Here is a 20,487-nt window from a genome sequence, read left to right on the forward strand (position 1 = left end):
TTGACGGTGTTTCAGTCCATGAGAAATCTGCTCCACACATGCTTCTCCCAGCGCACTCCCCCAGCCCTCACTGCAGGCTTGATGAAGTAGTTTGGCAGTTGGTTTGAAAAATGAAACTGGAAGAAAAAAATAACTCTACGTATGGAGCAGCAATATTTCAACTCTGTTATGTATTCTCCAACTCCTTCAACCATGATCATATTAAATCACACTCCCAAAAACATTTGCTAGTCTAATCACACCTAATTAGATGCAGCTTAGGCTTAAGACATGGCAAACGGGTAAGTCTCATGATTTTTGGCAGCATGCTGATGAGTCCTCATGGGAAGGGAGAGGCGCTCTTTCACAGTGATCTCAGTCATTCACTAAAGCATGAGATTTAACTGCATCTTAATGCACAGTGAGAAAAGATAAAGCAGCATTATCCCCCAGTTCCCCTCCCCTCCATTTCCTGTCTCTTCACGGACTCCGGTGGCTTAATATAATTTTCTTCTGTGACAGTATGTCACCAAGTAACACATTATTTAAAGGTGCCATATGTAAGAATGTGGCCAAAAACGGTTAATGCATTCAAATTAAAAAATACCGAGGTCTTTTAGGTTTCGTTTTCTGACGTAACTAGTAACCCGTGGTTGCTCGGCAGCTGAGACTCTACTGACTGCAATGATTGGTAGACGGCGGTAGGTGGCGCCACATGCCAACACATGATTTCAAAACATAAACATGATTTGCAGTCTGCCAAATATTTTTTTTTAATGCAAATATTTTGTCTGTACTGTTGTTGTTGGTGAGTTCAGTTTGTTATATGAACATTATTCCTGAGTCTCTGTGACATATTAGGAGGATTTTATGGCCAGTTGATTTAGATTTATTACATAATGCACCTTTAAACGTTATCAATTGATTGTTAATGTCTTAAAGAGCAGATGCTTTGTTTTCTCACGTTTTTTCTACAATATCTTACTGTTGACAGTTCCCTAATCACCTGTAGCCTTGTAACTGCAGATGAAAAGGTGTCAACACAATGGTCCTTCACAATGGTGTCTCCAGTTTACATTGTCAAATGTCTTAATGTCTGTTTGCATGAAAAACAAAGAGGTGGAAGTTAAATGTCCAGTGTGTAACATTATGGAAGGTTTATAGCCTTAAAATGGCCCTTTTACTGTATATGTACTTTAGGCGAGGGCTTTGCTTTATGGTGGTGGCCAACATGTTATGTTTCTGCAGCAACACAGCAACCAAAGCATGCTTTTCTTTGCACTTTGAAGTGGAAACTTACTGCATAAACAAAATAGCACGATCGAGTACTTGTTTTGTTCATGAAATGTTGAAAATTTTGATCAGTGTAAATGATTATGATTTGTTTTGTCCATAAACCAGCTTCTTCATTTAATTTAATTTAATTTAATTTAATTTAATTTAATTTAATTATTGAAAATATAAAAACACTCAAATCAATTATCAAAATAGTTGCCAATTTATTTAGTAATCCATTAATAATCAATAAATCAAATTATCGTTGCAGCGCTGATGGGAACCACATGGGTTAGCAGGCAACATGTTGACAACAACGTCATGCTATCTGGTAAACGAAGGTGACTGTCATTTGTTAACTCTGGGAAACACTGCACCTTTTAGGAACTGAAACACCTGGTTCACTGTGTTTATATAGTAGAAAGAACAGAAAGAAACAATTATCAATATATGTAAGAAGTCGATAACTTCACAATCAACGGGATTGTGTGAAACAAAGTCTGATATTTCCAGAGGATGATTGTTAATGGTCTGCCCCAGGTTTTAGGAGATTATGTGCAGCCAGCACCCAGTTTATGACCTCTGTGAGGGTAAAAACAAGAGGACAAATTAAGGCTGTTAGTATTAGTCCAGTCTGACTCTTCTCTTCCAACACCAACACTATATTTCAACATTTCCTCTAGTTACCTTTAGCTGATTGTATTTCTCCTCAAGGTCTTCACTGGTGCGTCCAGGGTGGAAGGGATACGACGACAAGATGTCCTTCCACGAGAAGCCGAATCGCTTCACTCCACTCAGTAGGTGGCGCTCCTCCTCAAGGCAGAAGTCTTTCCACTCTCTTCTCTGAGAGTAAAAATGACAAAAAACAAATGAGACAGAAGCTCATAGATAAAAAGACAAATCCCACATCAATTTTAAGCCGTATGGATAGCTCGAATACTTAATAGCTCATACTAGTTTTAGTTGTTCTCATATTTCATAAGGAGGAAGTAAAACATTTACACTGTATGCAGAAGTGGACCACTTTGTTGGTATACTTTCATGAAACCTGAAATAATTTGACACTGACAAATTGAATCCATCTGTCTTTTCCATGTTGTACACAAATCAGGCTTTGCTTTTGATTTTTGACTCAATTAAATATTGACACATGAGTGACTGAGCCTTCCACCACTGGGCAGAACTTGTTTTTCCATCATGCCTTGATAGACTTGAGACAATGCTTAAATGCTAAAGCTTTGTTTTCAGTCTGAAGAATGTTCTTTTAGAAGCTGGGCAGCTTGTCAACATACATCGTTGTACTTTTTGTATAATGGCAATAAAGACTCCCGGAAAAAACTTTTAGTAGTCAAAATAATCTTGGCAAGCAAGTTCTGTACCAGAAAAATAATTTTAAGAAAAAAATAATTTTAAGAAAACACGTATAATTTTGTCTTAATAAAGAAAATTACAGATTACTTGAAGCTTTAATGACCACAAACAAGCTAAAACAAAGGGTTGTTTGAAATCCCAACTGCATCTGGTTTGTTTGTTCACCACTGGTGTGTATTAAATATGTGTAAAATTGTATTGAATTTGTGCACATACAATACATTATATGGTATCAATTCAAAGTCAGTTGGAGCAAAAAAGGGGACGTTTTAGCTTGTTTTTGGCCTGTTTTTCCTCTTTTTAAGGAACATTTCACAATACAGTTTTACATTTATTTAGTCACAAGCTAGTTTTATGTGTTCTAGCCAAGCAAAACTTGCTTACCCTTTTGGCAGATTTTTTAAAATTAAAATCTTCGAGTAGGGCTGTTTTTGCAGTGTAATATTTTTTCTTATATCTGTCCTTATGTTTCTCTACTCCATATTCAATGTGACACACACAATGCTGTCAATGCAGAATGGCAGCCTTTCTCTTAATAAATATGCAAACTTTCTGTCAAAAAGGACCAATGACTAACAATTAGTATGAAACATGACTATAATGTAATTAATTATATAATTATATATATATATATATATATATATATATATATATATGTTGTTGTTTTTTATCAACAAATCTGCCCAAGCTGTTTTAGAAGGGTACCAACAGATTTGTCTCTTACCCTGGAGCAGTGATATGTGTAAGTCTCCACCTCATCACCACCACCAAGAACACACTGTCCTCTTCTCTCTATATTTGATACATAAAACAATTTGCATGTATGTGTTTATGAGCAAAAAAAAAGGACGCTTTATGCTGTTTCACACTGTCTAGCTGTGAAACAGCATAATACAGCCGTTCTGTGCTGCTCTGATCCAGCTCTGGCATGGGCAGTGAGAACCCTGGCTACAGATCCACATTCCTTTTGCTCTTTGTGTGCTGCTAAGATCACACTTCAGAGGGCAGCTCCCATCACACACCCTCAATCACAACATTCACACACACTCAGAGCAATGTGCCGTAAAATGACACACACAGGCCACAATATCGGGTACACGTGATACCTTAGAAAGTGGCAGCAGTGGCAGCCAGTGTGAGCTTCAAAATGTTGGGAGTTCAAAGATGGTTTTCTTCATGTCCATATAAAGTGGCTATTTGAGTTGAGTTACTAATGTATTTCTTTCATCAGTCTTGTCATTCTACTCTGACCTCTAGTATCAACAAGGTATTTTCTGGCAGAGAACAGCCGCTCACTGGATATTTGGTGATATTCAGTGGTGAGTTTTTGCAACAGTGATGATAAAGTGGTAGACAAAGGATGGATGTTTATGATGGTGTCGTAAAATATATGTATGACAACACAGTAGGCGGAGCTCTGTACGGAAAACACGTGTGCTTAATAAGTGGCCAGTGAGTGTATTTACGTCAGGAGGATGCTGCCTTTTTAGATATGACAAATGTATAACACCATTCAGTACATACCAGTCTTGTTGTAAGAAGAGGATGGCTCCCCATTCCTGCCTCTGCGCAGTGGAGTCAAACTGATGCCTGAGATTTGTGTAAAATAAAATGACACAGAAACATTTTAGGAACATGTACATTATGTTTTATCAATGGCTTACATCTAAAATGGTAGGACATTGTTAAGCTTTCAGAAGGAATTTGTCAAATCACTTTTTTCTGCTTTTTGTGTCCTAAATCTATAGATCAAATAGCTTGAATGGCAAAGAAAGCATTTTGTCTTTGATAGTTTATGTTCACACTGTGATACAAGGAAACAAGGAAGCTATGTCAACTCTTCTTACCACGTTTCTTCCAGGGGATTTCTGGCAGCAAGCTCTTGACTTTCCCGACTCCCTCTTTTATAGTGAAAGAGAGGTTTGACATTTTGTAGCAGCAGTAAAAGGCAAACATGTTTGGTTTTTCAAGTACAACAGTGACAATATAACTGTAGACAAGGAAAATAAAACGGACTGTTTTTACATTTTACATTTACAATGCTTTATAAGGACTATTAAGATAACAAAATGTTGAATAATGAACATAATCACAAACAACTGCCTGGTAAAATGAAATACCGTGCTTCAGGTTGTGAGACTGGAACTACGTTATCTGATAATATGGTTTTACTTTTTCAAATTGAAATGATGAAGCCTTTTACCAATCCTTTGTTTTTGGCTGCGTCCTTCAGCTGCTGACACTCTCCCAGACACACCGTCTTCCTCGTACTCTCTCCTGAACACAAGGCTGCAGTGATGGGTCCTGTACGTCTCTGTGGCCACTTGGAGAGTCTTGTGCATGTCACAGCTGTGACGTAAAGAGCTTTGAAGAGATGCAAAGGTGCGACTGGTCACTTTGTCAAAGGGTAGCACACAGCCTGAAGAAGATAGGGAAGAGGTGTAGAGAACTGGCAGAAGATCTACAGCTGACTTTACACTCATGAGGTATGGACATGATAATAATAAGCTTCTTTTTTACAATTCTGAAGATGGGTTAGTATATTTTGGCTTCGACTCCTTTAATGCTTTCACCTTCACACTGGAAACAATACCATAAGACAATTTAAGACAAGAACAAAACAAATAAAGGCTATTTGTTATAATACAGCACCTTGGATAAAGCAAGACAGAAACCATTTTGCTGATGGTTAGCTAAATGTTCTCCTACCTGCACACCGGGACTGAGGGAGTGATCTTTCTTCTGCTGTGAGTTTCTTCACCTTATTTTTGTCCCAGTCCTGTAACTCTACATAGTACAACAACAATAAATGGACTAGAATAAACCACACACTGGCTGGAACAAAGTACAAGCAAAGCAATCTGTATAATGAATAATTAAGGTATGAAGATGTGTTTCTAACCTTCTTTATTATGTTTAATGTCTTTTGGTGAACTGTGCCTCAGTGATGTTGGGAGCGTACAAGTCTGTCTAAATGAAATAACAAAGAGCAGGAGAAAAATGACAGATGAAAGACGTTATGTGAACTCTAACCCTGATAAAGAAGCCCATAATCTACATACCTATCTGCTGTTTTTGGCTCTCTGCTTCCCTCTAGTGACTTTAAATGAGAAGACGTTGTGGCTCTGGCATCTTCTCTCACTGAGAAACTCTCATCTCGGTCACTGCTTTTAGCTTTCTCCTCCCAGCTCCTTAAACTGGAGCTCATGTTCTTCAGTTGATGGTCATTCTCCTCCATATGTGTGTGAGTGCTGGTCCCTCTGTATGTTTTGGGGATGCTTTTATTTCTCTCCTGATGTTGCAGATGTAAAGGTAAGGCTGGACATGGAGAAGAGAGAGCTTGCGCTGGCATTGTAGTTGGTGGTTCTTGCTGCTCAGCCTCCTCGAGATAAACAAGAGAACATATCATCAGTCACAACTGGGCTGTGCATGTTGATTAAACTGAGGTCGTAGATATGGATTACTGTCTAACCTTGTACTGTTTCTGCTCGAGCAGGTTCATCCTGTGGAGCAACTCCCTGGCCGAGCTCCTGAAGCTCTCCATGTCTGTGAGGGGCTCCGTTTTCTTATCCTCCTCATTTCTGGATGTCAGAGGAGACTCTCCCAACGACATGGCTTCACCGGAAGACAAACACACAAGTCATTTTGAGAACGTTTCTATTGTCCACCTAAGACATTTTCACTTGTTTATTCAATCTATTCACCCTGAACCCAGTAACTTTCAACAGTCAACTCTCTTCAAAACACAAGTGATCTCATTCACATTTACTGATAAATGGATAACTGGGTAACAAGCTGTGGTTATTAACAGTGTGTCAGAGTGACTGTGGTGCTTTCACCTGATACACTTAGCCTTAAATGTCATTGAAACTGTCTTTCCAATTGCTTAAGTTGTGCAGAACAGCCATTTTGGATAGTAATCTATTTTGAATGTTCCATGAAATTAGCTCATCTTTACCTTAAAGTGATGAAGGAAATCAACATTTGAAGTGCGTGGCATTAGTAAAAAAAAAAACTAAAAAAAACATTATTATATAATATAGAGTCTCACCTCAAATGATAATAGTTTGGTTCAGACATGTATTTATATGCAACTTTTCACAACTGAAATTGTAATTTATCTTGAATGTTTCCTGTGATCATGAATTTGATCTTGCTTCCACCAACCTAGATCTAAACTGCTTAAAAACAATGACATCATGTCTGTTAAGTAGCTGCAGTAACATGGCATACAGCTGTAACTATTGCGGAAAAAAATAAGCGATGACTGGTGTCAGTATTGTGGAGGAAACCTCAAATAAATCAACGCATGAGTGCTGAATCGCTGGTGAGGAGACAGGACATCAGTAAGTATGAAATACTCTGTGTCCATCTCTCAGCTGGTTTGGTAGGCTATTCAGTACAAGAAACACCTGCGATTGATTGATTTAATTTTTATTGTATTATAAAATGTATTATCTCCTTAAGTGTGTCATTTATTGCCAACAGAGAGCAATGCATGTCAGTAATTAACCAGAAAACTGAATCAGTCCATGGTCTTAGAGGTGGAGGTGGAGCTCCACACCGGTTTCTGAGCACACGACACATCTGATTAAAAAATAGATGAATGTCTATGGTGTATGTATGATCGGTATTAATAATACATAATAATAATAATAGACACATTTTGCAGACGTGTGCTGGCTGAGGTCTGGATGAAGTGCAGGTACACACTTTAGTTGACAATTTTGTAGTCCGTCAAGCAATAAGCTTTAATATAATGATGACTATGATGCATTATAATGAATGGATACATTAAATATTCAAAATTCAGCTTGTCCACACCATTGCTATTGACCACACCTGTGATTTCGCTCCACTGTAACTTTCTGACTTCTTCCGATTCCACTTTTCAGGCTGACAAACAGAATGAGCTATTTTTGAAATCCCAAATGTATTGAGGCATGATATTCAAATTATAATTTTCAGCCACCGCATTCTGTCAAAGTTGGATCAGGTTTACACAAGGATTGGGTGGCATACACAAGTTTCATGAATCACACGTGAGACTTGGCGTATGGTGATATTTAAACCTGAATCTGCACCAGTTTCTATGCAAATTTGATAAATAAGGGCCAGTGAGTGTGAAATATAGTTGCATTATGATACAAGCAAAGTTTCTGTGACTTACTGGCCTGTTTGCAGGTCTGCAATATGAATGTTGTAGCCTTCCTGATCTCCTCATTGCGGTCCTCTGTGAGTAAAGTTATAACAATGGGCAGGCCTCCACACTGCACAAACTGGAACTGATGCTTCACTGCAGAGAAGAAGACACACACAAATGTGAGAATTATTTGGACAGCAAAAATAATCAAGTGGTCCTCTCGAACGAGGGAAGAGTAAAGCAGTGGGTAACAGTTTGACATTTTTCACTGAAACACACTCCCACTCTACCAGAAAACATATGAGACACGAAACCCACCAGAGGAGTCAGTGCAGTGACCCAGGGCGAGTAAAACAGAGAGCTTGTCCTCAGGATCCAGATTTGGACTGGTCAGCAGGCAGAGGAGTTTGGGCACAATGTCATACTGAGCCAGATCTGAAGCCAGAGCAGCTATAAAGCAGATAGATAGATAGATAGATAGATAGATCGATAGATCGATAGATAGATAGATAGATAGATAGATAGATAGATAGATAGATAGATAGATAGATAGATAGAAGTAAACAGTTGTTTGCATTAACTGTTTCTGTGCATGTGTTTAAGTAAGAGAGTGATACCAACAGTTGTCAGTGATGCAAGCCGACAGGGTCTTGGACAAAGTGACAGAAAGTTGGCAAGACAACAAACTGGTATCTGCCTCTGGAGCGAGACAAAGCAGTGAAAGAGTGAGTGTTTCCAAACCTCCAGCGGCAGAGAAACACTCCTGAACCCAACCTGCAAAAAACAAAGAACTTTGATCGTTTTCATTTAATCTCAGTATTAAGTCAAGTCATTTTTGAAAGTTTCACTTACTGTTGTTGGCGACTGTCATCGCTATGAACGAACAAATCAGATTAAAAATCTCTTTGTGTGTCAGAGCAATGTGAAGCCAGACTTTGATTATGGGAAAGGTGGCTGCACACATTCGTTGACCCTCATCTGAAAGACAAGAAAAAAGAAAATAAACATGGTTTTTAGTACACCAGATATTCCAAAATACAGGATCATATAGTTTGACTTTTTAGTACAGGCTGAGATGTTTTATCTATTAACTGCTTCATACAATGCACAAACACAGAGATGACATTACCATTCTGAGGATTGTTGACACATCCAGAGAGCGCATTAGTCACAGATGTCCACAGCTGGGAGGTGTGAGTAGCACTGACTACAACTGAAGTAGTGTCCAAAGAAAGAGGGAAAGTAGTCCTGCAAATATATTAACTATTAAACCTCATTTATAGGGTAGAAATATTTGATTAAAAACGTCAGAATACCGACATGGATCTATTCATATGACTGAAAAGTACCCGAAGAGGTGCAGTAGGATGTCCAGACAGCCAGAGGTTTGGGCTAAAGACTGTCCTGATTCTTAAAAAAACAAAGATACTCATATCAACTTTACTTTCTCTCACTGTCATTTGTAAATAAATCAATGAAAACGTACATACTTTAATTGATTATATTAGCTAATGAGCCTTACTGTTATTAGCTACCAACACAGAGAGCAAATAGACAGACACTCTCCTCTGCGTCACTGAGACGTCTTCTTTCATCAACCAACCGGCAAGGTCTGCAAATGTCTCCTTTGTGCAGAGAAAACTCTTGCAAAACACTAACCAGGAGGAAAAATAAATAGTATGTTAACAACATGCAAAAATACAATAAAATGACAGACATTTGAAACACCCAATATAACAATATGACCCTACACAGGCTTGTTGAATACCAATCAAATAAATACATACTGTATGCTGGTATTTTTGTTATTTAGGTTGTGTCCAAGCAACTTTCCACTTTGTCAGCTGTTTAACATCATTTCCTGCTAGTTATTCCAATTTACAAGGAAAAAACAACCCAAATACTTCCACACTTTTTGTCCACTATCCATCTCATAAAACAGCTTCAAATAATAATAGTCAATAGTAATTTTGGACAACAGTTTAATGGTTAACACTCATTATTAGAGGGTCACATGTTTTGTGTTATGGGGTACAAATGACCACTTAAACAGCCACAATAGTGGGAAATATCTAGCTGTGCCTTTACCGACAGATCTAGACTCAATGTATGGACCTTCCTTTACTCATAACATCATCAATGATCCAAGTCATCAACTGTTTAACCTCCTACCATCTGGATGGAGATACAGAATTATTACAGCTTAGACTTCCAGGAAGCAAAAGAGCTTCTTACCCAGAGCCATGGCTCTGCTAAACACTGCTGCTGAAATCATCCCATCACCCTTGTGTAATAACTGAGGCATGTGCTCCAAAGTGTGTAATACGTGATATTTGTCATAACCAAACAGACATAGATTTTTAACTGACTGGATCACTTCAAGGGACTTTTAAAATGATGTTACTGACCATTATCCTCTGCCAAAGTGCCAAGTGTAAAGAGAGCTGTCTCCTTCACATCTGAATGAACAATACTGGATTTGCAGAGGTTGTACACAAATGTCACTCCTCCCATTTCTCTCAGCAGGTCCACATTATCCTCTGGTATAATGAAAAATTAACAGCAAAAATGTTTCATGCCTAGATATGATTATATATATATGTACATATACATGTAAATACATACTTTACTTTCTCCTCCGACAACAGATAGGACTTCAGGGCACATGGCTAGAAGAAACATATAATGGTATATTACCATTTACCTTTGTTTTCACAGACGGAGTGTATGGTGAGCAGAGCTTGTTTCTGTAACTCAGGACATTTCATCTGGATCTTCAGACACTCCAGCAACATGACGAGATCTGTCCTTGTTGCTGAAACAGATGGAATTAGCATAGCATTGTGAAGCAAACACACGTTTATGTAAAACACTCATTAGCTGAATTCGTACACCGAGTGCCGTCGCTTACTATTACGGCAGTTGCTGCCAACACCCGTCTTATCCATCACTCTCTATATATTCCTAACGCCGATAGGTGTACACTATATTATTTACAATAAAGTCTTCTGTAAATCACCACTTCCTGTAAAGTCAGTGTGTGCTAACGAATTAGCAATCTAGCTTAATTTAACAATTAAGCTAATGTTTACGCCATTTAAACCATTTCCGTCAATTTCCCGTTTAACCCCCAGATATCAGCGAACGAGTTAGTTTAAAAAAGAAATATATATTATATGGGTGGATGGATAATATATATATATATATATATATATATATATATATATATATATATATATATATATATATATATATATATATATATATAAATAGGTTAGCTGCTGAGTTTGTCGAGTGCTGACGAGTCAAAATGACGATACACTTGGTCATGCAGTTTTAACGAGGCGAAATGAAACGTAAACATATTTTATGATATAAATAATATATAATATTAACTCTATTAAGTGAATATATAGATGTTTTGTTTTGTACTATGCTTCGTGTATCACGTCATATTTCTGCTGTAGAACCTTGTTCACTTATCTTTTAAAAAAAACAAACAAAAACAAGAACGTTTCCTAGCAACGTTTGACGTCATTAACTGATATGATTTCTGAGCTGTTTGGATGATGCGCAGCTGCTCATTTCACTGCTGGAACTGAGAGAGGAAACACATCTGGCATCTATTTATATCAAAAATTAAATAAAATAAAATAAATAAAATCTACAAGGCTTTGTTGAGAATAAATACAACAGTGAAAACAAATCAATCACAACAAGGCAATAAAGGCAAGGTTACACTCGAGGTATCCTTTCTAAATGACGAGATGCAGTTTTATATTCCCTTAAAAAAAAATGTTTTGACCCGACACTGCGATTGTACCCAGCTGCAGCCACGGAGACCAACACCCTGGCGTGACAGATTTTGTTTAGTTAGTTTTACAAACAAACTTACAACAATAATCACTGTTCAAACAATAAAAAATAGAAACCTTTATTGTAAAAATATGACATGACAATTATTTTAATTTTTAAGATTTAGTTTAGTTAGTTTTACAAATAGACAGTGAGTAGTAGTAAAGGGAAGAAACATTGATGTCTGACAAGGTTTTATTAGTTAATAGTGTGAAAAATGTGTAAAACGGTGAAAAAAGTATAACAGCGGAGCTCCAGGGGGTGTGTGTCTGTGGTGCTTGTTGTATCCGCTCTGTGGCTCCAGGGAGGCGGTTAGGTGGTGGTCGCTGTGGGGCTTCAGCGGGGAATATAAAAGTACGTTAGCCTGTCCATAGGCTAACGTACTTTTATATTCTTCCTTCGTTCTTGTTTAAGATAAAAATCACTTCCGTCAAACCACTCCCGTCGTTTCGGTGTGTATATAAAGTTTTTAGAAAAAAAATCCCGTACATTAAACCACTATTATCACGCCAGGGTGTTGTTGTCACGCCAGGGTGTTGGTCTCCGGGGCTGCAGCTGGATGCTACTCCAACAGTGCGAGTCAACAGGTTGGTCGAAGACCTCCACGACAGCGCCCCCACAGACCCGGAGCACTTCCGTTTTGTTACTTGCTGGTGTTTTCTTACTTGCCGGTGTTTTCTTACTTGCTGGTGTTTTCTTATTTGCTGGTGTTTTCTTATTTGCTGGTGTTTTGTTATTTGCTGGCGTTTTGTTATTTGCTGCCGTTTTCTTATTTGCTGCCGTTTTCTTATTTGCTGGCGTTATGTCACTTGCTGGCGTTTTCTTATTTGCTGGTGTTTTCTATTTGCTGGCGTTTTGTTACTTGCCAGTGTTTTCTTGTTTGCCGGTGTTTTCTCATTTGCTGGTGTTTTGGGGTTTGCAGTGCATTTGCCCCTGTCGGCCACCGTAGTAATGACCCAGGTCACACTGATTTAAGTCTCTATAGCAGGGGTCACCAACCTTTTTGAGACAGAGAGCTACCTTAAGGGTAAAAAATAATATGGAGGGCTACCATATAATATATTTTTGTTTGTTTACCATTTAAATGATTAATATTATGCATTAAACTGCATACACATTCATCCCAGTGCTTACTCCTAACGATTACCAGTTTTTATAAACAATATCAAAGATATTTTACTGAGCGATCATACGGATACATGCAAGTGAGGTGAAGTGAAGTGAGCCCGCGGGCACCGTATTGGCTGCCCGCGGGCTACCAGGTGCCCGCGGGCACCACGTTGGTGACCCCTGCTCTATAGTAACCCATTTGACCTGGTCACACAGAACAGATTGATTGGACTGATTTTAACAATCGATGTTCAGAACGAGAACCTCTGTGAGAAAAAAACTGAAGTTCACCAAACAGAAGACGAAAAAAAAAAACCACTGACATCCTGACATCTCCACCCCTGGCAGCCTCACACATTGGCAGAATGAAAGAGAAACAGACTCTCAGTACCGGGAACAACTGCAACTCTGGTAAGATTGTTTTCAACGATTACTCTACATGAGCTACTGCCTAATCAAATTGACTGGATTCTAAAATTAGATTTTATCTGTGGTAACATTTATCGGGTCATTGAATCTATATAATGTAGACATACAGTGTATGAGTGCCAGTTAAAAGAGGAAGCAATACAAATGTATATATACATATGAGGGAGGACCAATCATCCATATCTGTATTGTCAGGGGGGGCATGGATGTATTACTGTGCAATTCAGTTGTAATTTACAGACGAATAGATGAAAGTGGTGAATTGATATGTCAATGATAAAATGATAAAAACAGAATAATAAAAAAAAAAAACCTGAATGAATAACCTGAATAACACTTCAATATCCACTGGAGGATTAAGAGAGTGTGAGAATGCCATTCAGCAGAGTTCAAACTCTAATTAAGAAATGTAAAATAAGGGGTTCTGTGGAAACCAAACCACGGTGAGGTAAACCAACTAAAATTTCTGCCACAACTGCCAGGAAAAGTGTTCGGGATGCAAAGAAAAACCCACAAATAACTTCAGGTGAAATATAGGACTCTGTATAAAGGGCACTTGAACAAAGATGGGCTGCATGGTCCAGTTGCCAGAAGAAAACCATTACTACACAAATCCCGCAAAGTATCTCACTTACAATACGCCAAACAGCACGGAGACAAGCCTCAAACCTTCTGGCACAAAGGCATTTGGAGTGATGAGAACAAAATGGAACGTTTTGGCCACAATACTACATTTGGAGAGGAGTCAACAAGGCCTATGATGACAGGTGCAACACGGTGGTGGATCGCTGATGTTTTGGGGATGTGTGAGCTACAAATGCACAGGACATTTGGTCAGAATTGATGGCAAGATGAATCAAATGATCAAAAAATACTGGAGGAAAATTTGCACATCAGCCTGGAAGCTGTGCATGTGACGTACTTGGACATTCCAACATGACAATGATCCAAAACACAAGGTCAAGTCGACCTGTCATTGGCTACAGCAAAATAAAGTCAAGGTTCTGGAGTGACCATCTCAGTCTCCTGACCTCAATATCATTGATCCACTCTGGAGAGTCCTCAAACATGCAGTTCATGCAAGACAGCAAGACAATTTACAGCAACTGGAGGCTTTCTGCCAGGAAGAATGGGCAGCTTTACCATCTGAGAAGATAAAGAGCCTCATCCACAACTACCACAAAAGACGTTAAGCTGTCATTGATGTTAAAGGGGGAAATACACGCTATTAAGAACTGGGGTATGTAAACTTTTGATCAGGGTCATTTGGATAGTTTGTGTTGTCATTATGATTTAAAAAGAGAAAACACAGTCGTTTGACAATAAACAATAAATTCAGCCAACCACTAATGAGTGAAAGAAACATTTGTGTGTTGTTATTCATATTCTCTGAAAAATGCTTAAGAAATCAGAAATTCTGCCAGGGTATGTACATTTATGAGCCCAACTGTATGTCGCACAAAGTGTTTCTCTGGTTCATTTTCAGCCACACCACACAATAAATGTCAGGGAACAGATTTTGGGGGAAGTGATACAACCAAGTGTCATGTGTGACTACTTACAGTACTGTGCAAAAGTTTCAGGCACTGTTCTTTTTGCTGCTCTTATATATTAGCGAGCTGTCAATGAGTTTAACTCATGCGACATGTGTATGTAATGCTCAAGCATGTCTTGAATAAACCTGGCGTAATAGAGGTTTTTACAGCAGATATTTCAACGAAATAGTAGGACAAACACAGGATTTACCAGTAACATTAATCAAGGTTCCACTCAACAGAGCTGTGTTATTGTTCAAGTGTAAGGATAGATCACTCTAAATACTTGACCTGCAGAGGATGTTTTTGTTTTTTCCAAAACAACAAACAACTGCATACATACATTATCTGGATGTGTTCCATTAAAGTGAAATAGAAATACTAAGACTTCTGCACAGTACTGTATATAGAGTTAGGGTTAGAGTAACTCACAACAAATCTTATCTGATTTGTCAGTTCCTCAATTTAGTGATGTGACGAACACCAGCACATGAACAATTCTAACACCCTTATTTCCTGTTGACCTACAACAACAAGATCATGTGAAACACTCCCATAGATAGATAGATAGATAGATAGATAGATAGATAGATAGATAGATAGAAAGAAAGATAGATAGATAGATAGATAGATAGATAGATAGATAGATAGATAGATAGATAGATAGATAGATAGATAGATAGATAGATAGATAGATAGATAGATAGATAGACAAACTAGACATATTAACATAACAATATAAAAAAAATATTTTATAAAGTATAAATAAGGAGTACTGATTGTTGTACAAAATAAGTGCCTAGAGACTGTATGTTGTGACCAGAGTTTTAGATGTTATTGCACAGTATGATTGATGATTTTATCAAGTCTGTTAGTGTCAGTGGCTCTGATGCTGCTGCCCCAACACACAACAGCAAAGAAAATGGCACTGACAACAACAGACTGGTAGAATATCTCCAACATCTTGCTGCACACATTGAAGGATCTCAGCTTCCTCAGGAAGTAGAGTCTGTTCATCACCTTCTTGTACACAACCTCTGTGTTAGATTTTCAGTCCAATCTGTTGTCACTCACCACTCCTAAGTTTTTATAGCCCTCCACATCCTCCATATGGGCTTGTTGCAGCAGGTAGATGACAACATCATCGACTCCTACAAGGGGTTGATTGGCAAATTGCAAAGAGTCCAGAAACTTCCTCACCCATGGCCTCAGCTGGGCTAACACCAGTCTCTCCAGCACCTTCATCACATGAGATGTTGGGTCACATGAGGGTGACTGGTCTGTAGTCTGGATGGTCTCGCCTTCTTGGGGACTGGGACCAAGGATGTCTTCCACAGCATTGGGACTTTCTCCTGACTCTGACTCAGGTTGTACATATGTCCCAGTACAGGAGACAACTGGCTGGCACAGGTCTTCAGGATCTAGGTTGTGATGCCATCAGGGCCTGCAGCCTTTCACTGATGTGGGGCTGGGGGCGGCAGGAGGTGAGCTAAACCTGCTACAAAACTGGTTCAACTGGTTTGCCCTATCCAGATTCCCTGATGTCTGCCTGTCTTTCCCCTTCGTCCCTGTGATGTGCTCCATTCCCGTCCACACATCCCTCACACCGTTCTGTTGGAGTTTGGCCTCCAGCTTCCTCCTGTAGTTGTCCTTGCATGTTCTCAGCATCTCGCGAAGCTCATGCTGCACTCTCCTCTGCTCCTCTCTGTCTCCAGACTTGAAAGCCCTCGTCTTCTTTGTTCAGAAGTGCCTTCAGGTCACTGGCAATCCAGGGCTTGTTGTTGGAGAAGCAGTTGAAGTGTATTAGACACTTTAACACAGCAAATATGTTACTATAAGTCTGTGAGTTCACATGCTCTGTGTGACTGGGGTTAACAATGCCCGGCAATTGAGTTTTACGACAGATGTCTGTAGATTTCGTCTGAGCAGGTACTGTTCAGATGGATCATCGGTTGACAATAAAGTGGATGTGTAGGTTAGGCATTGGTCCTGGCATTTGTCTTTTGATGTGCTCCCTCGAGGAGACTGGAGGTCAAATGGCTAACCAAGGGCATAGGAAGATGTAGGAGGAGCAGGTAACCTTTATTAAGTATGGCTTTGCTCAGGAGAAGTTAGTGGTTCTTAGGATTTTGGCTGAGGCACTCCCGAGCAACTGCAGAGCTTGGAATTGACACTTGACTTGTTACAGAATAAAGATCTCTTTGTTTGGTAAAATGTCTTGTGTCACGGAGTCTCATTCTACATCATCATCTCATCACCTGGTGTTCTGAACAAGAAGGAAGCCTGACTAAAACGACACAGTACACGGTCCAGGCTGGTAAGGTGGTGTCCTCGCATAATCTGATGTACTCTGTGATGCAGTCCGTCATCCTGTCAATGTCCTCCCCATGTGGCTCACAGAGTACATCCCGGTCTGTTGACCCAAAGCAGTTCTGCAGTGTCTCACCAGCCTCCTGTGTTCACCTCCCTACCGTCTTGGTGTACACATGCTGCCGTCTCACAAGAGGGACATACCTGGGAGTCATCCTTACCAAGTTGTGGTCTGACCTGCCGGGGGGGAGAGCTGAGTCATATGCATCCACGGTATTTGCATACAGGAGATCCAATGTTTTATTTTCTCTGGTGGGGGGGGTCAACATATTAGTGAAAGTTATTTAAAGTTTTGTCCAGTGAGGCATGATTAAAATCCCCTGTAATAACCATGAATGTATACGGGTGTTTAGCAGTTTAGCAGCGGTGGCGCTGATGACTTCACAGGTCACTGCTGCATCAGCTGACGGGGGGGATGTAAACAGCCATAACAATGGTCTACGTGAATTCCCTCTGTAAATAATACGGACGCATTGCCACAGCCAGCAGTTCAATGTCCGGGGTACAGAGTTGTCGTCAACATACCAAACCGTAACCATACTGGGCGATAATTCGATCTAGATAAAATTTTGATCGATTTCGATTATTCGATATCACACGAAAAGGTAAGCGCAACAACAACAGTATCAGAGTCTGTCGGCTGCCGTCGGACACGCCCACTTCCCATAGCAGTGTCGCTAAAGTTCCAACCGGAGAGAGAACGGGAAAGAAGTTGAAGAAATGAGGACAAAATGAGCGAAGACAGCGAAAATAATGCCGAACACAGCGAAGAGATTGTTGAAAAGAAAGACAACACGACGTCAACTGTGTGGACGTGGTTTGGACACTGCAAAAGCGACCAGGAGCAGGCGAACCCGGTCTGTAAAATATGCCGGCGGTTGGTACCAATCAGGACGGGGAACACAACAAATCTTTTTCAATTACACTGAGAGTGTGACTCTGCGGGCTCAAGCTAGCACGATGTCTGCCGTTAGCATTAAATCGCTGTGTCCGGCCAAAGCGATTTAATGTGATAGTTGTCACAGCTGTTTATAGGGTTGTATTATTGTGTAAAGGGAGATGACTCATGTTTACATTACAAAAGATCTGCACAACCTTTTATTTTTGCACTTTTCAATACCTCCAAAAAACAATATTATTATAGTGGTTTAGTTTTGACATTTATTTTGTCTTTGTTTAGCACTTGAATGTGTCAGAGGGTGTGACCCACATGTTAACTTAGTTTGGTTTAGTGCTGCTTCTACAAATATTTGAGATTATTACTATTTAATAATAGTTTTTTAAGTTGCTTAAATAAGTTGTTTTTTATGTTATTAAACTTTATTATAAAGTTTCAGTGAATCTCTTATTTCTTCAAGCTTCAGGATTTGATGTTATTCCTCTGTTCACCCAGGAACCTGTGTAACGTGTACAACATGTTATCACTGTGGTTGGAGCAGCTGAAAATGAGCAATGACCAAACTTTCTCAGCATCATTGTAAAAAGTTCAGTCTGCAAAAAGACAATCAGCAGTAAACAAAATTTACAGTATAGATTTTGCATTTTGTACATTCTTAAAAGAGCTTGCCTGAGGGGGGGGGGGGGGGCTGTGGAGATGGGGAGGGAACTTACAACTGTGGAGGGCAGCATTGCTCAACTTACTTTACAGCCTGCCGTGACTTATTGGAGGAAAAATAAAACCAACAACAATTTTGTGTGAAGCCCCTTAACGTTTTATCAGCTATGTGTAGACTGCAATGGCATTAAGATAAAAAAAAAAACCTTAGGTACCACTAGCTTGCTTTAGTTTGATTCAATAGGGCTCTCTGATTTTGCCTGAAGTCACCAAAGTCTCTTGAAACCCACTCTTATGTTTTTGATCTAATATGACATGAAGTGCATGTTATATTTGATTCTGAATTGCCCTATTCTGTTCTCCTCCAACAGGTGTTAGAAGCAATAACATCTCGCAGAAGATATGGTGGTTTCCTCACAACTTGGTAACAACAGCAACAGTTCTGGATCTTGCCCTGGGGTGAACCAGCATGTGTCCCTCACCGTCCTCCTGTGCCTCGTCTACTTCCTGGGCTTCTTACTCAATGCTTTCAGCCTCTGGGTCTTCTGCTGCCGGATGTCCCATTGGACCTCTGGAACTACTCTGCAGTTCCACCTGGCTCTCAGCGACGCAATTGCAACACCTGCCATTCCCATGATTGCTGTATACTTTGCCACAGGCAACAACTGGCTCTTTGGGAGGTTCCTGTGCCAGGTCAAGATTGCTCTGCTGAGTTTGCATTTCTATGGCAGCATTATATTTCTCACCCTCATCAGCATCCATCGGTATACAGCTGTGGTGCGCTTCAACAAAAGCTCCCCTATGAAGCGGAAGCCGTTTGTCAGGAAGCTGTGTGCAGGAGTTTGGTTTGTACTTCTGATCCAGGCTCTGATCTTTGCTCTCATGCTTCCTCCGAGTAAAGACGACAACAACAGTCAGTGTTTCTCCATACATCAGCACAACCTCACACACATCTACTTCATCATAAATTTCATCCTGCTTATCTTTGGGTTCCTCCTCCCATTCCTTGTGTCCAGTGTTTGCTACACCTGTCTAGCAGGCACCTTAAGCCGCCTCAACATCAGCACACCCAAAGGTCTAAAGGTCCAGGTAAAATCCCAGAGAATGGTAGGCATGTGTCTGCTAATATTTGGTCTGTGTTTTCTGCCTCTGAATGTGGTACGAACTGTGGCAGTGATTATCAAAAAATACTACCCACACAAATGCCACATTCTCCAGCAGTGTGAGAAGGCTTACTATGCGTCCTGGTTATTGGCAGGAGTGAACACTTCCCTGGATCCACTCTTGTACTGTTTTGGTTCACAGAAGTTTCAAAACGCATTCAGGTCTTTCAGGGTTAGGCAGGTAGATGGTTCAGACAGAAGCGACTCGGAAGTGACTGGAAATCAGTAGCATGCAGGCCAGGATATAGGGCCAATTCTAATTCCTATCTTAACCCTCAATCTTAACCCTCAAGCTCAATCCTTAATCTTAACTGGCCCTCAAAACCAAGTGTTGAGGGTTATTTTGTCACTTAGAAATGGGACACCCCTTAAATGCAGATACGTCTTCAGACTGTGGGGGGCAGAATAATGCAAAAGCTGCGTCCAGTCTGTCAACTCCAAAAAAGAAGAAGAAGAACACATTTACGTCACGATTATTAATTACGATCCGTTTGTCAGTCAAGTTATTAGGTTGTCAGTTAGTTATAAGATGATACTCATACAAATACCACAACCACGGACATATTCAGCTGACAGTTACCACACACCACGGCTTATTGAAAAGTAAACCATAGCAAACGATCGTGTGTGCGCACCGGCCGGCTATTGACAAAATATTGTAAAATAAAAATAAATGTTGCGCAACAATGACGTCAGTAATCC

At 39.8% G+C, this 20,487-nt stretch overlaps 2 protein-coding genes across 2 annotated transcripts; one reads left to right on the top strand and one right to left on the bottom strand.

The window, feature by feature from the left end:
• Positions 1–1,827: 1,827 nt before the first annotated feature.
• terb1 (telomere repeat binding bouquet formation protein 1) lies at positions 1,828–16,365 on the bottom strand (the record flags this gene model as incomplete). The annotated part of the gene is made up of 18 exons (XM_083894268.1): positions 1,828–1,836; positions 1,942–2,097; positions 4,869–5,044; positions 5,199–5,205; positions 5,768–6,004; positions 6,098–6,240; positions 7,796–7,921; positions 8,087–8,218; positions 8,390–8,542; positions 8,621–8,746; positions 8,898–9,016; positions 9,118–9,178; positions 9,291–9,422; positions 10,177–10,308; positions 10,473–10,583; positions 14,264–14,336; positions 15,772–16,059; positions 16,156–16,365. The coding sequence occupies 18 exons, from the start codon at positions 16,363–16,365 to the stop codon at positions 1,828–1,830; spliced, it is 2,391 nt and encodes a 796-aa protein (XP_083750394.1).
• Positions 16,366–19,024: 2,659 nt separating this feature from the next.
• Positions 19,025–20,014, top strand: LOC310931160 (P2Y purinoceptor 2-like; the record flags this gene model as incomplete). Its single annotated transcript, XM_083894271.1, has 1 exon — positions 19,025–20,014. The coding sequence occupies one exon, from the start codon at positions 19,025–19,027 to the stop codon at positions 20,012–20,014; it is 990 nt and encodes a 329-aa protein (XP_083750397.1).
• Between the last annotated feature and the right edge of the window lie 473 nt (positions 20,015–20,487).

Source organism: Microchirus variegatus (assembly GCF_963457635.1).
Source record: "Microchirus variegatus genome assembly, chromosome: 8".
Lineage (NCBI taxonomy): Eukaryota > Metazoa > Chordata > Actinopteri > Pleuronectiformes > Soleidae > Microchirus > Microchirus variegatus.